The sequence below is a fragment of the Phascolarctos cinereus genome, unplaced genomic scaffold (assembly GCF_003287225.1).
Source record: "Phascolarctos cinereus isolate Bilbo 61053 unplaced genomic scaffold, phaCin_HiC Scaffold_4;HRSCAF=312, whole genome shotgun sequence".
Lineage (NCBI taxonomy): Eukaryota > Metazoa > Chordata > Mammalia > Diprotodontia > Phascolarctidae > Phascolarctos > Phascolarctos cinereus.
In genome coordinates, this window is record NW_027555847.1 from 143,857,954 (window position 1) to 143,871,296 (window position 13,343).

At 35.7% G+C, this 13,343-nt stretch overlaps 1 protein-coding gene across 3 annotated transcripts in view; it reads right to left on the bottom strand.

Moving 5' to 3' along the window:
- The window catches only part of INVS (inversin), a 229,991-nt gene that overhangs the window by 210,132 nt on the left and 6,516 nt on the right, over positions 1 to 13,343 (bottom strand). For all 3 annotated transcript variants that reach the window (XM_020995530.2, XM_020995531.2, XM_020995532.2), the window contains exon 2: positions 13,092 to 13,218. In XM_020995530.2, the coding sequence (XP_020851189.1) occupies positions 13,092 to 13,197 (106 nt within the window). In that variant the 5' untranslated portion in view covers positions 13,198 to 13,218. The remainder of the gene's footprint in view (positions 1 to 13,091; positions 13,219 to 13,343) is intronic.

Below are 13,343 nucleotides of genomic sequence, written 5' to 3' on the forward strand. Positions count from 1 at the left end.
TTAGAAAAAAAGGTAATCGGAGCAAAAGACATTGATACGTCTTTACCAGGACTAGCAGTATTGACTAGATTACCTTCCTCAGAGCTAAAGTTCAAATAGGGTATGGAGGAGGGAGAAGTGGGATCCAGATTGAGTTGGAGGTTAGAGTACATGTGCCATTGTGGGCCTGAGACCAGGCAGAACTGGGGTCACAGGGTGGGCTATTCAGTTCTAGATGGAGGTGGAGGCCAAGAGAAGCAGCACAGCATGGACATGGTGGGGGACTGGTATAAGTATCTGGTAATGCCATTTGATCTGTGCCAATATATCAGCCACATTCTGACATTTCATGAAGTTCTTTAATTTGGAGTCCATGAATCTTTGAGGGGTCTAGGGATAGATTTTAGGGGGTCCATAAACTTCATTTTTATAAATCTTTAACTGAAATTGAATTGTTTCCTTCAACTATTTAAACACATTATTCTGAGAAGGGATCCATAGACTTTGTCAGATGACCACAGGGGCCCACAACAAAAAAAAGGTTAAGATCTCTTGCTCCAAGACTTATTTGACTAAGGAGTGATAATTTACATGAATGATAGTTTGATTTTTTCTGATTCAGCTAACACAGACATTGTTGGCACAACTCTGGACACAGCAATTACATGCTGAGCTAGAGAAGTGCCAATTAGGCCAGAAAGAACAGAGGCTTTGGGGTCAACACAGAAGTAGGATAGTGCCTCAATATGTATATGCAGCTCTATGTTAGTGGCTGTCCCTGGACGCAGAACTTATGGTCTGAGAATTTATGTCTAATCTTATAAACAATTGTGTTTAGGCATTCCATGATATTGCTCTTTCTCTCTCTGTTTTCTGACCTCCCTTTCCAGTCTCCTTTGCTAGATCATCAACCATATCTCAGCTCAAAATTGAGAATATATCCTAAAGCTCTATCCTGTCCCCTCTTTTTGACACCAGAGGGGCCAAACTTGCAGCTAGAGCACAGCTGGAACCAGATTAAAATGTAATTGGGAAATGTTTAACAAAAGAAGTAAAAATTCAATACAACATAACGTTAATTTGTGCTTTTCTAAGTCAATATGCCACCATGAGAGATCTGTTTATATTTGAGTTTGAAACCACTGTTCTGCACTTTCTCTCTTGGCAACCTCATGGGTTCAATCATCTCTGACAGAGAACTCAAAAATCTCTATACAGATATAGCCAGTCTTAGTCTTTCTCCTTAACTATCTAATGCACATTTGAAATTGGATAGCCTAAAAACATCTCAAATTCCCCACTTCTTAAACCCTCCTCTCTCCTGAACTTCCCTATATCTATCAAGGCCTTCTAGTTACTCAGATTCAAAAGCAGAGTTAGCATTCTTGACCCTTCATTCTCCTTTACCCCACAAAGACAATCAATCAATTACCAAGCCTTCTTTATGAGTTCTACTATTACCACATGTCTTGCACCCTTTCCTTACCTTACAAAGACACCACCCTGGTTCAGGCATTTGTTGCCTCTTAGCTTGACTACAGCAGTAGTTTACCAACTGATCCTCTGTTTTTTTTAAAAAATATAATATTTTATTTTTCCCCAATTACATGTAAAGGCAATTTTTTATTTTTGACTTTTTGATAAGGCAATCAGGGTTAAGTGACTTGCCCACAGTCACACAGCTAGTGTCAAGTGTCTGAGGCTGGATTTGAACTCAGGTCCTCCTGACTCTAAGGCCAGAACTCCATCTACTGAGCCACCTAGCTACCCCATCAACTGGTCTTCTTGACTCATCTCTTCTTGCCAATCATCTTCTATCCAGCTGCAAATGATTTTCTTTAAGCATAGGTCTGATTATGTCACTCACCTGGCTCAAAAAAATTCCAATGGCTTCCTCTTTTCTATAGTTTAGGATTAAATACAAATTCTACTGTTAGGCATTTAAAGTTCATCAAAACTCAGCTCCCACATACTTTTCCTGATTTATTTTTCATTATTCCAATTCACACACTCCACCACAAACTGACATTCTTGCTGTCATTCACACAGAGCTCTTATCTTTCTGTATGCCATTAGACAGGTTGTCCCCTATGCCTAGAATATGCTCCATGTCACCTCTCTCTTGGGATCCCTAGTTTCCTTCAAACTCCACTTCTGCATTTTCTCACCCCCCCCCCCCGCAACTTGGACACACCTTAGACTTCACCATTTCGTGGAATTCTACCACCTTCAACATCTAGGAAGGACCATAACCTCTTCTCTCATAACTAATCACACGTTTTGTTTTCATCATGATCTCAGGTCCCTTGACCCATTCCTATTCTCCAATCCACTTCCTTCATTCTGTCTTCACTTGTGTTGGCAACCAGTCTTGACCATATAGTCTGATACTGCAATTTTCATAGCTACTATCTTAGAATCATTTGTTCTTCTGATGTATATTTATCCCTGGGAGACCCCCACAACTTAATTCCCTTGCTTCTGGCACCATCAGAGAAAGTCACAAAAAAATGAGCTGATTTAATGCATTATAAATTCACAATAATTAGTAATAAATAATTATCTGCCTTAAGCTTGGCACTGATGCTACTTGATAATTCTACTCTGACTGTATCAATTTCTTATTCCATTCTCCAAGGTGACTTTTACAAATTTATAGCCCCATCTCCCTACTTGCAATAGATGACCTAGCCTCCAAAATCACTAACAATACTGAGATGTGACATGAGCTCCTCAGCTCTCTTCCTTTACCTTCATAATTTCTCAGTCTCATTACTCATTCTCTACTCCTTTTCTCTGGTAATAAAAGATGTGTCCTAATGCTTATAAGCTTTCACATATTAATTATTCCTCTCCCCCCACCCCCGCATATTTGTACAAGCCCTTCCTTACCTTTGGCTAGCATGAAAATTAATTTTTATTATCACTACTATAGTTGGTTCCAATGAAGACTTAAACCAAGACACAACATGTTAGTCTGCCGTCACAAAAAAGCTTTGCATTGCTTAAGTAGCAGCAGAGTGTTTGAATCAGAGAGAACAGCAGATACTAGAGGAGAAGAAAACTATTCCTGCAATTTTTTTTGGGGGGGGGAAGGCAACCTTGGTTAAGTGACTTGCCCAGGGTCACACAGCTACTAAGTGTCTGAGGCTGGATTTGAACTTTGGTCATCCTGAGTCCGGGGCCAGTGCTCTATCCACTACCCTATCTAGCTGCACCACCTGCATTTGTTTTAGTGTCTTATTACATAGATGTCCTTGAATTTTTGAAAGTTATGTTGGCACAAGCTCTGGCCGGTTCTACCAAGCTGGAAAGGGTTCAAATGTTACTGGGTGACAGGCTCTGTGACAACTGTCTGAGGATCAGCCTAGCAAAACTTAGCGAAATTCCTCACAAAAAGGCTGGCTCCTGGCAGATGAATGCATTTGGTAAAGGTAACCCATTAAACAGGCTGACAAAAAAATCAGTTCCCAAATCACAGACAGACATCTAAAAAAACCCAGACATTTATGAAGTTCCCACTTAAAGTACTGTGAGGAAACAATGAGACAAAGGCACTACTCTTGAAATGCTCATCAGGAAGAAGATTCAGCATTTTATCATCTTATAGATCCTCTCTGTGAGGTCAAGGATAAAATGTAGCTCTATATCTACTTACAGATTTATATGGCAGTCCTGAAGCAGGCATAAAATGGGGAGAGCTTTTGAAACTTCCATTGTCTGGATTTATAATCCTGATATATTCATAATGTATTACTTACTAGTTGAGTCTGATTGGTAGATTTCTCAGCTTCTAGGTAAGTGTAATCTTTGTAGCTGTGAATATTCATGGAGATCATCTGCATAACCACTTACCTTGTCATCCAAGGGTTTAGACTGAACTACTTTTTTCTAAGCAAGACACAGTTTCTTTTTTCCTATGCAGTGTATATATGCTGGGCCTCAGAATTTACAAAGCACTTGATAATCTTTGTATTTTTCAAGTAGGCTTTTAGATAACGAGGAAAAATAACAGAAATGGGTCTTCCATTTTCCCACTTCTGCTGACCACTCCTCCCACTCCCTTACCTATTCACCAAATTTAGGGGATGGGCTAAAAGAGCATTTTATGCATGTTGACAAAAGGAATTTTAGGAGCTAACATCATAAAAGAAGAAAAAGATACTGATTTTTAGTCCCTACTCCACAAAAAACAACCACCACCAAAGATATCAGTAATAATTATAGTATGACTGAGTACACACCAAATGGATTTATTACTTTTCATTATTTTTATAAAATGATCTAGAGAAATTATTAATGTATTTTATATTGCAAATGTGACTATAAATTGAAATTCTACCTAAGTGATAAATCTCCAGCAACTCACTGGAGTAAAATCCCTACAATGGGCTACTTGTAGAACACCTCTAGCTGTCAATAGAATTGGAAGAAAAGGGCAACAGCATAGACAAGGAAACATAGGTAGGTAGGATTTACTCATCAGAGCAAAGGATTTCATGCAAACATAATTCTGAAAAAGAGCCAATGAAATCTCAAGTTCTTTCCAAGACAAAAATATTTAACTGGCACTATTTAATGAAATATACAACCGATGATAATATTGAAACATAATAGAATTTTCTAAAGAATCACATTGTTTCTCTTGAGATATTTCTTGCCAGAGGACTGTTCTGTTACATAGACAGTATTAGACTATATCATTTAAACTAAAGTATGTTCCCAATTATGTTTATGGCATTCACTCAAACTTTGTATTTCAGTGTCATCATTTTCTAAGTACAAAAGTAAACAATGACTGATTTCATAGTGAGGATGGAAGGATTAATAACTTGACTGTAAAGCATCTTGCAAATACTAAGTAGGGCCCTTTACAGTGATGATGTTGGGATAAAGAACTAATATCTCACTTAATGAATCACTATCTTATGTCAGGATTGACTGGATGAAGTTTTAGAGAACATAATCTAGAATACAGTAGATCTGAATCTGTTACAAAAGGAATCTACCATATTATATTAAATACTCAGAGTTGCCACCAAAACATGTCTTTTTCAGGGAATACTTCTTCAATCCTCTTCCATGACAATATGTAGCACAGAAAGTATTTGATTTAATCAGTCAGGTCTGCAGAGATGGACACGTCTGTTTCCATGGAGTCACATACCACACTATCATTGACATACTTCTCCATGGAGACAGAGCAGGGGAATCAGAAGATACTAAAACAAATGAATTCACTGAGTGGTTAGTGAGCAAAGCTGAATCCAGACAAAATGCTTCATCCGTTGTGACATGCCACAGTCTAGAAAAGTGAAACGCAGCATACATTTTGAGATAAAACATAAAGGTTAAATAAAAGTACATTTAAAATACATGCAAGTTGAAGAAGAAACAGGAGTTAATTGCAGAAGAATACAAAATTTGGGAACTATGACAGCAAAAGTATCATTGACAACCAAAGCCAGTAGAAAAATTACTATTAAAAATAAGGTACCAGAACAAATCTGTTAAGATTCAGGTAAGAAGTTAAGAAACCAAGGAGAACAGTTTAAAATTAAACCACCAATTTATATCATGACTTGATTGGTTTGTGTTTTCTGTCTTTAAGGATCTTGTTTAAAAATAATTGGTCAAATAACAGAATATATGCTTTTCTTTGCAGAATTATAAGTATAAGGCAGTTTAAGTTCCATGTAAAAGCTAATTATCAAACATACCACTTATATGAATGACTGAACCTACATTGTATGACGTCATCAGTGGAGAAGAAAATGGACCATAGCCCATTCGTTGCTTGAACTGGGGGGCGGGGGAAGAGAGAAATCATCCTATGGTGGCCAGCCTGATGATGATGCGTCTTTCCAGACTTAGCAAGGCTGTTCCTTTGGCTACAAATGAGTTTCTCTACATACATGAAGGTTTTACAGCTAATAAGGCCTGCTTGTGTTTCTGTGATACAGACTTTTGAGAATCCAGGCCTACCTCTAAACCACAATGGAACGCTGGAATAGGGTGTTAGTGCAAGAGCCTGGATTACTGGCTACAAATTCAAATTTTGCTACACTTAATTCCAAGAATATACTCATTTCTAAAATAACAAGTTCCTTGATCTATGGATTACTCTTTTCTCATAATATTAAAAGCTTTTTCACATATTATCTTACACATAAATAAATTCAGAAAAACAACATCCTTAAGTGTTAGGGCACCAAGATCTACTCTGATGCTTCATTATGGTATGGAGTTATTAAAAAATTCTTAAAGGCTATGCCAGCAGAATGAAAGCTATGAAGAGCCTTTTTAGAAAGGTTTCAGCCAGAGACTGTCTGCTTTTTGAGGACCATTAGGTATGGAGGCACTACATGGATAGGATGGTCACTTGGCAATGGATTCTTCATCCATGGCAATCTAAGAAACAATCTTAACCCTCTTTTATTTCTGTAATGATGGTAGCAGAACGATGAAAAACAGGGAAGGGGTAGTTAACAATCACACGTTTTTAGGATCATCTTTAAACATTAACTATTAGTACTCTAAATGTGAGAGACTTGTCTATCTAGTGACCAGCGAATTGATATACTGCTGAAGGAACAAAATTATATCACTCTTGATAGTCTTGCAATAAATGAAATGAAGAGATGAAAGGAAGTTATAGTTAAATGGAGAGATGAATCACAGGGTTCATCTTGAAAAAGCAAGTAGAAGAGCTAATGAAGTTAATTTTATTTTACATCTAATGGCAGCAAAAAACATCATTACAACATTTCATGAAGAATTTATACTAAATGCTCATAAGCTTTTGCAAAAAAAAAAATCACTGTGAAGAAAACTGTAACTTATACACCAACATCCACTGTTAGTGAAGAAGCAGAGAAAATAAAAATGTTAAGGTACTCCAAATGAAATCAACATATCCATTAATACCTGGTAACTTCAATACAAAAGATGTCAAAAATATGTTGGAAAACAAGGTTCAAGAGTGAAGAACAAGAAAGGTCAAAGGCTGTAGCTTATTAGAAGTCTTGCACTTATATATCACAAATATGTATCTTGAAGAAGACAGTTGGGAGATAAGGCAAGCACCAAATAAAATCACAGGAAAATGAAACTGATACTATTTTAACAGACAAGAAATGACTGATTATTGATGTGAATGTTGATTCCAAATCACTTATCTTACAAAATCAATTTGTTTAAAATAAAGATCAACATCAATACAAAACTAGAAGAATAAAAATGAGAAGAAAACAGGGTGAACAATTCGAATGCAAAGAATTTAGATAAACTGTTGACATAAGAAAAGAGAGAAATGGATAAAAGAATAAACACTGACATAGACTGTCACCATTTTTTGCTATTGTTTCCGACACATATTTTCATCAAGGTATGGAATTTCTGGTGACAAGAGTCTTTCTACAAATTCTTATCAGCAACTCTTCTGCATTTTAGTCTTAGAGAGTTGCCTGAGGTGCTGAAAGGTTAAGTGATTTGCTCAGGTATCTCCATTTTTACAGGAATCTAATAGAAGTAAACCAGCTGCTTCAGTGAAAAGATCGATGATCTCCATGCCAAGCAAAAATAGGAATCTAGGCCACTACTATTTGGAATACAGATGCATTTGCAAAATCTTATGGAGAGGGATGGCAGAAAATAATTATTAGCAGTATTATTTCATGAAACAGTGGAAAGCATGGAGGAAAAATAAGATTATAAAAAGTGTGGCAAGAGATATAATTAAGTCAGGGCATCCCAGGCATTTTAAGACGTAATGGAAGGACAATGAAAAATCAACAAATCGTAAAGTCTATCAAGATTTCTATAGTACTCTTCTTCCATGATTGACAGCAGACCCACCACAATTGGATTTTAATGTCAAAATCTATTCTAAAGAAAACAGAGATGGGAAGAGCAGAAAAACTCAAGTCTAGGTGTCGGCAAATTATATCTTGCCAGCCAAACCTAACCCACTGCCTATTTTTGTAAGGCCTACGGGGCAAAAATGGCCTTTACATTTTTAAATAAAGTTTAATGTACTTAAGAATGTAAAAGCCATGGGGCAGCGAGGTGGCACAGTGAATAGAGCCTTGGAGTTAGGAGGGCCTGAGTTCAAATCGGGCCTCAGACACATAACTGTTACAAGCTCTATGACTCTGGTCAAGTCACTTAACCCCAACTGCCTCATTAAAACAAAACAAAAGAATGTAAAAGATATTCTTAGCTCATATGCCATACAAAAACAGATAGGGAAGTGAACCATAGTTTGCTGACCCCTGGACTAGATCAAATATACAGAGAGGAGGTCCTTCTGGAAACAAAATTCTGGAAACTTGAGAGATCAAGTTTCAAGAGATCTGAAAGAGAGATAAAGGCTTGGAAAAAAAATCATAGATCTTACTATTACCCCAAAAAGCAACTGAGAAAATAGCAATAATTACTGATCAATATGGCTATCATTTCTAAAAATCTTCATTACAATAATCTACACATGTTTTAGGGCATCCTTGATGAAGGTATGAGAAAGGCATAGCAGGAATTTTAAGTGATATTCTATAGCATTACTATATCTTTACAGTCAGAATTGAAAGACAGATTCAAAGAACTTGAGATCTCATTGTGCTTATTGTTGACTATAAAAAAAGACCTTTGATTTGGCAAAGCAAAACACCACTTTACAGGTTCTCATCTAACAAGGTGCATCCTGTGAATATGTCAAATTTTCACAAAATTTTTTGAAAGATGTAATAATAAAGATAAATTTGTTTTGTGACCTATGATTATTAATGTCAAGTGAAGAAAAAAAAAACAGGGAAAGAATCACTACCATGCTACTATCATAGGGGATGCCTAACACAGAGTGCAAATTAAAGAGTATTCCCTGTAGATGAATATTCTAGATGCTCCTATTTGTAGATGACACTGCTGATTCCATCAAGCCCTGGAATACTTCAGAACCTCCTAAACAAGATCTATAAATCACTCAACAATTTGGCTTAATTATCCAATACATGAAAAACCAAGTGGATAAAGAATGCCTATTGTCCAAGCTACGACATATAGTTGCATGGACTGCAGCATCAGTACAGATAGCTTGGATGGACACCATGAATGGACAATGAATTGGGACAAGGACCAAAGAAGATGGTGAGCTAGATTATCTTTGAGAAACTGAGTAGTATTTTTGTTGACCCCAACCTTCTATCTGAAATCTATCTATCTTCTTAATATCAATATTTTTTCTGGTGATTCTCCCTGTATAACTTCCAGTCACAGCACATTACAATTTACAAAGAATTAAAGTTTCAGGTCACTCTAAGGGGCAATAAAATAGAGTAATGTTGGCTTGATAAGGGTTCAACAGAGTACCAACCAATAATTGTTCAAAAGAAGCATCTTAAAGTATTATCACTGGACAGATGTATTGACCCCTCCCCGTATCTTGATTTCTTAGTTTCTACGCAATGTCGAGTTATCTAGAGGAAGGCCCTCTAGATCTAGAAGGAATCCCTGTGGAAGATTTCAGGGAGGATATGGACAAGGGTTGTGCAAGACAGGGTATAAATCAGTTTTGATTTGCACATATGGGTTAAATCCCACACTGATGAAATCATAGATCCACTGTATCAATGTAAGTGTTACAGAGAACTTTTCTCTCTTGACTGAATCCAATTCCTTCAAATCAATGACATAAATTTTAAAAAAAATTGCATTCCTTCTTTCATTAATGAAACCAAACATGAAAGCATTTTTAATACTGCCCATTCAATAGCCAGGACTGTTGTAATGTTTACTTTCATATGCCTCCACATGATTTTGTGAAGGGTGATATTGACTTTAGAGTCTCTATTGATATTGCTATAAAAAGGGTTATCATCAGTATGTCATCTCTGAATAGATGCCATAGTGTAGGAATAAAAACCAGCTCTGGTTACTATTAAAGTGGAGGTCTAGTACAAAGATCTACTCACAAAAATTATGTTAGAAAATGTGTAATTCATAAAATAAGGGGTACAGAAAGGTAATCATATTAATAAAAGTAAAGCTCAAAAATTTTAGCAGATGAATGCTTTTAAGATTTGTGTATTCTTCACAAGTAGTCTGGTATTTAAGACTCTACCTATCTTTTCAGCTTTATTTTACACATAGTCCTCCTATTCTCCATTCTCTGTCCCAGAGTTTTTTCGTTTTGTTCCCTAGTCTTGGCTTGCCTTCACCTTCTTAGCTTTTTTTTTTTTAACTTAGTATTTTATTTTTCCCCAATTACATGTAAATCTTCTTAACTTTTACATATGAAATCCCTCATTCCTGGAACAGACCCTATACCTACAGAAATCCTCCTCCTCCAAGGCTGAGTTTAGCTATCACCTCATCCATAAAATCTTCTATAATCTCTCCAGCCAGAAGGAATAATGCCTTTTACCTTTATGATGAGGAATCTGGGCTTCTCTAAGGGTCTCCTCCAGCTCACAATCTAAATCTGTAATCTCTACTGGCTGGGAACAATTCCTTATATAAAGTAGGTACTTAATTATTTATCAAATCATTAGATTTTAATTTAGTTATTTCAGTTTTCACATTTATACCTCAGAAATGAGAGGTGTTGTACTTGCTAATATAATACGTTATGAAACAATTTTCATTTGTTTAAATTTTTTTCTTAAAGAAAAGCATTCCTGTATATGTATAGCCTACATCAGATTGTGTACCATCTTGGGGAGGGAAGGGGAGAAAAATTTAAAACTCAAAAGCTTATGGAAGTGACTGCTGATAGATCAAAATAAATTATTTTTTTAAAAAAGAAAAACATTCCTTTTAAAAAAACATAACTGATATTAATGTGAAAAAACATAAGTAATTGAGGATGACTAATGATGTTGCTTGAACTATTTCTATTTCCTCAAAATTCCCTAAGAGGGTCATAATGAAAATTATAGAAAAAAGTAAGAATCTGACATAGTTTTTCTTCCACGTTCAGAAGTATTAATGTTAACTTGATTTTCTATACTTATACAGTTTATTAACAATATTAGGAACATAACTCTAAAATTACATAACACCAATGATTTATAATTATTTTAGTTTATACCATCATCATTAAAAAATTAACATATCACATATGTGCTCTTTAAAGTGCACAAATCAGCACAGTAGATTACATATTTATTTTCTTTAAGGCTTCTAGGTCTAGGATAATTTTCCACTGATGTTTAAGGTAACAAATCAAGGTTCAACAGATAAACTTGTGGGTAAAAAGTATTTTATAATTGGATATAGTAATCATTTTATGTGGTCATTAATTTTAGGCCTCATTTAAACATATACTGATTGTGCTAATAACAAACAATACAATAACTTTTGCCACCTTTCTTTTTTGACTCTTAGAATTCTGAATTTCTTTTTATTTCGATTATTGCATAGTATAACAACAATTACTAGGCAACAAAAGGAATATGAACAGGTATATGTTTTAAAAATCACATTCACTACTTATCTCCTGAAAACATTATGAAAATAAAAAGTCTGAGTCCCTCAAAGATCCTGTTGAAGGCTAACTGATCATTATAACATTTGGATGTTTAACCTTAATTGTGGTGGTATATTTATGTAGCTCTTTCAGATTTACCAAATACTTTCCTCACAATAACTTTCGGAGGTTGCAAATATTATTACCTCTATTTTAAGGATGAGGAAATGGAGTCTCAAAGAGAGTATGCACAAAGTCACAGTGATGACTAAGAAGTGTGACATTCATAATTCAATCCTAGGTCCAACGTTCTTTCTACTACAATCCTGCTTTCCATTACCAGGGATTAAAGTTAAAAGTAACCAGGGGATAACTATCAGAATCACTACAATGACCTTGTGAAAGCAGTAATTACACCTTTTAGGTTTTTTTCTTTATTTTCTGGTTCATTTTGAGTGCCCTCTTATTTTCAGAGATGAGATAACTTTAAAACTTAAGGCGTGTGACCAAGTTCAGTCAGGCATGTATGTTCCCCTGTGACTGACTCATTTTCATGTAGTACCTGCTACAATAAAAGACCTTCCTATTCTGCTCAGCTGGTCCTGCCAGCTGTACTTCCTCCACAACTTTGCATTTTTACTAACCTATGTGTTTGGTGTAGCTAATACCAATACAGGATCCTAAATCACAGCTCCAGAATTGAAAGGGACCACAGAGGTCAGCTGGGTCAGCACTTCTGGGAAGGCTAGGAGATTGTCCACAGTCCCAAAGTATTGAGTGGAAAGGTCAGAGTTAAAACTCAGGTTCTTTAAGTTCAGCACTCTGTCCACCTTCCCACAGTGCCCAACAAAATGTAAACTGCTGGAGAATAGGGCCTGTTTAGTGTGTCTCTGTATCCCTAGTGACTAACATAGTGACTTAGACACAGTAGGTGACTAATATTTATTGAATTGAATTCTTAGCAACATTTCATCTAATCCATAATTTTAGTTATTTGGCCTTAATCCTTTATATCCTATGTCACTTCTAGTTTTTTTTTTTATTAAATTAGACTTTGGAAAGTGGTTCATAACAGCAAGAATTTACATAGCTCTGTAAGACATGTAAAGTGCTTTACAAATGTTATCTCATTTTACCCTCACAGGTAGCTCCTAGGAGATAGGAGCCATAATCATCCCTATTTTAAAGATGAGAAAACTGAGACAGAGCTAAAATGAGTTAGCCAGGGTCTCACACAGCTAGTAAGTGTCTAAGCCTGGAACTGAACCCATAACTCTCATCTACTATGATTTTACTAACATTTCTCTCGCTTCATAAATACTCTATTTTTAAAAGCCCTTCCTGTTTATTTCAACTCCTGGGTGGGCGTTTATTCATTCCATTTTCATGTAGCTCTAATTTTTAATGGCAATCTTACACAAATGATTGTTTTAAAATAACCCATTTTAGGTAACCTTCCTACTTTTTCATTTTGAAAAGTTTTAGACTTTGAATAAAATATAATTTGTTAAAAGGACAATTCCCACTAAAATGAGTAACTCTTTGCAAATTCAAATTGAGATTAAAAAAACCCCACATTCTAAAACAAGGAAGTAAATGTTTCCCCAAACTATTTTTTAAGTTTTCTCACTTTAAAAAGCATGCTTACCTGCTATTAGCTTTTGGAGAGCACCCTTATCTCCATTAACAGCAGCAGCATGAACTTGGGATGCTAATGAGGAACCACTAAGGACCCAGCTCTCTGAAGTGTTCATAATTTTCTGAGCCTATGCAACCTGAATCAATTGAGAAAATAGAATTAATGTAACACAAAAGAGTTTCTCACACCACTTCCTCTTTCATTCTTATCATCTCTGAAATAGATAGGTTACATATATGTCATCATAAGTCATTCGTTTAG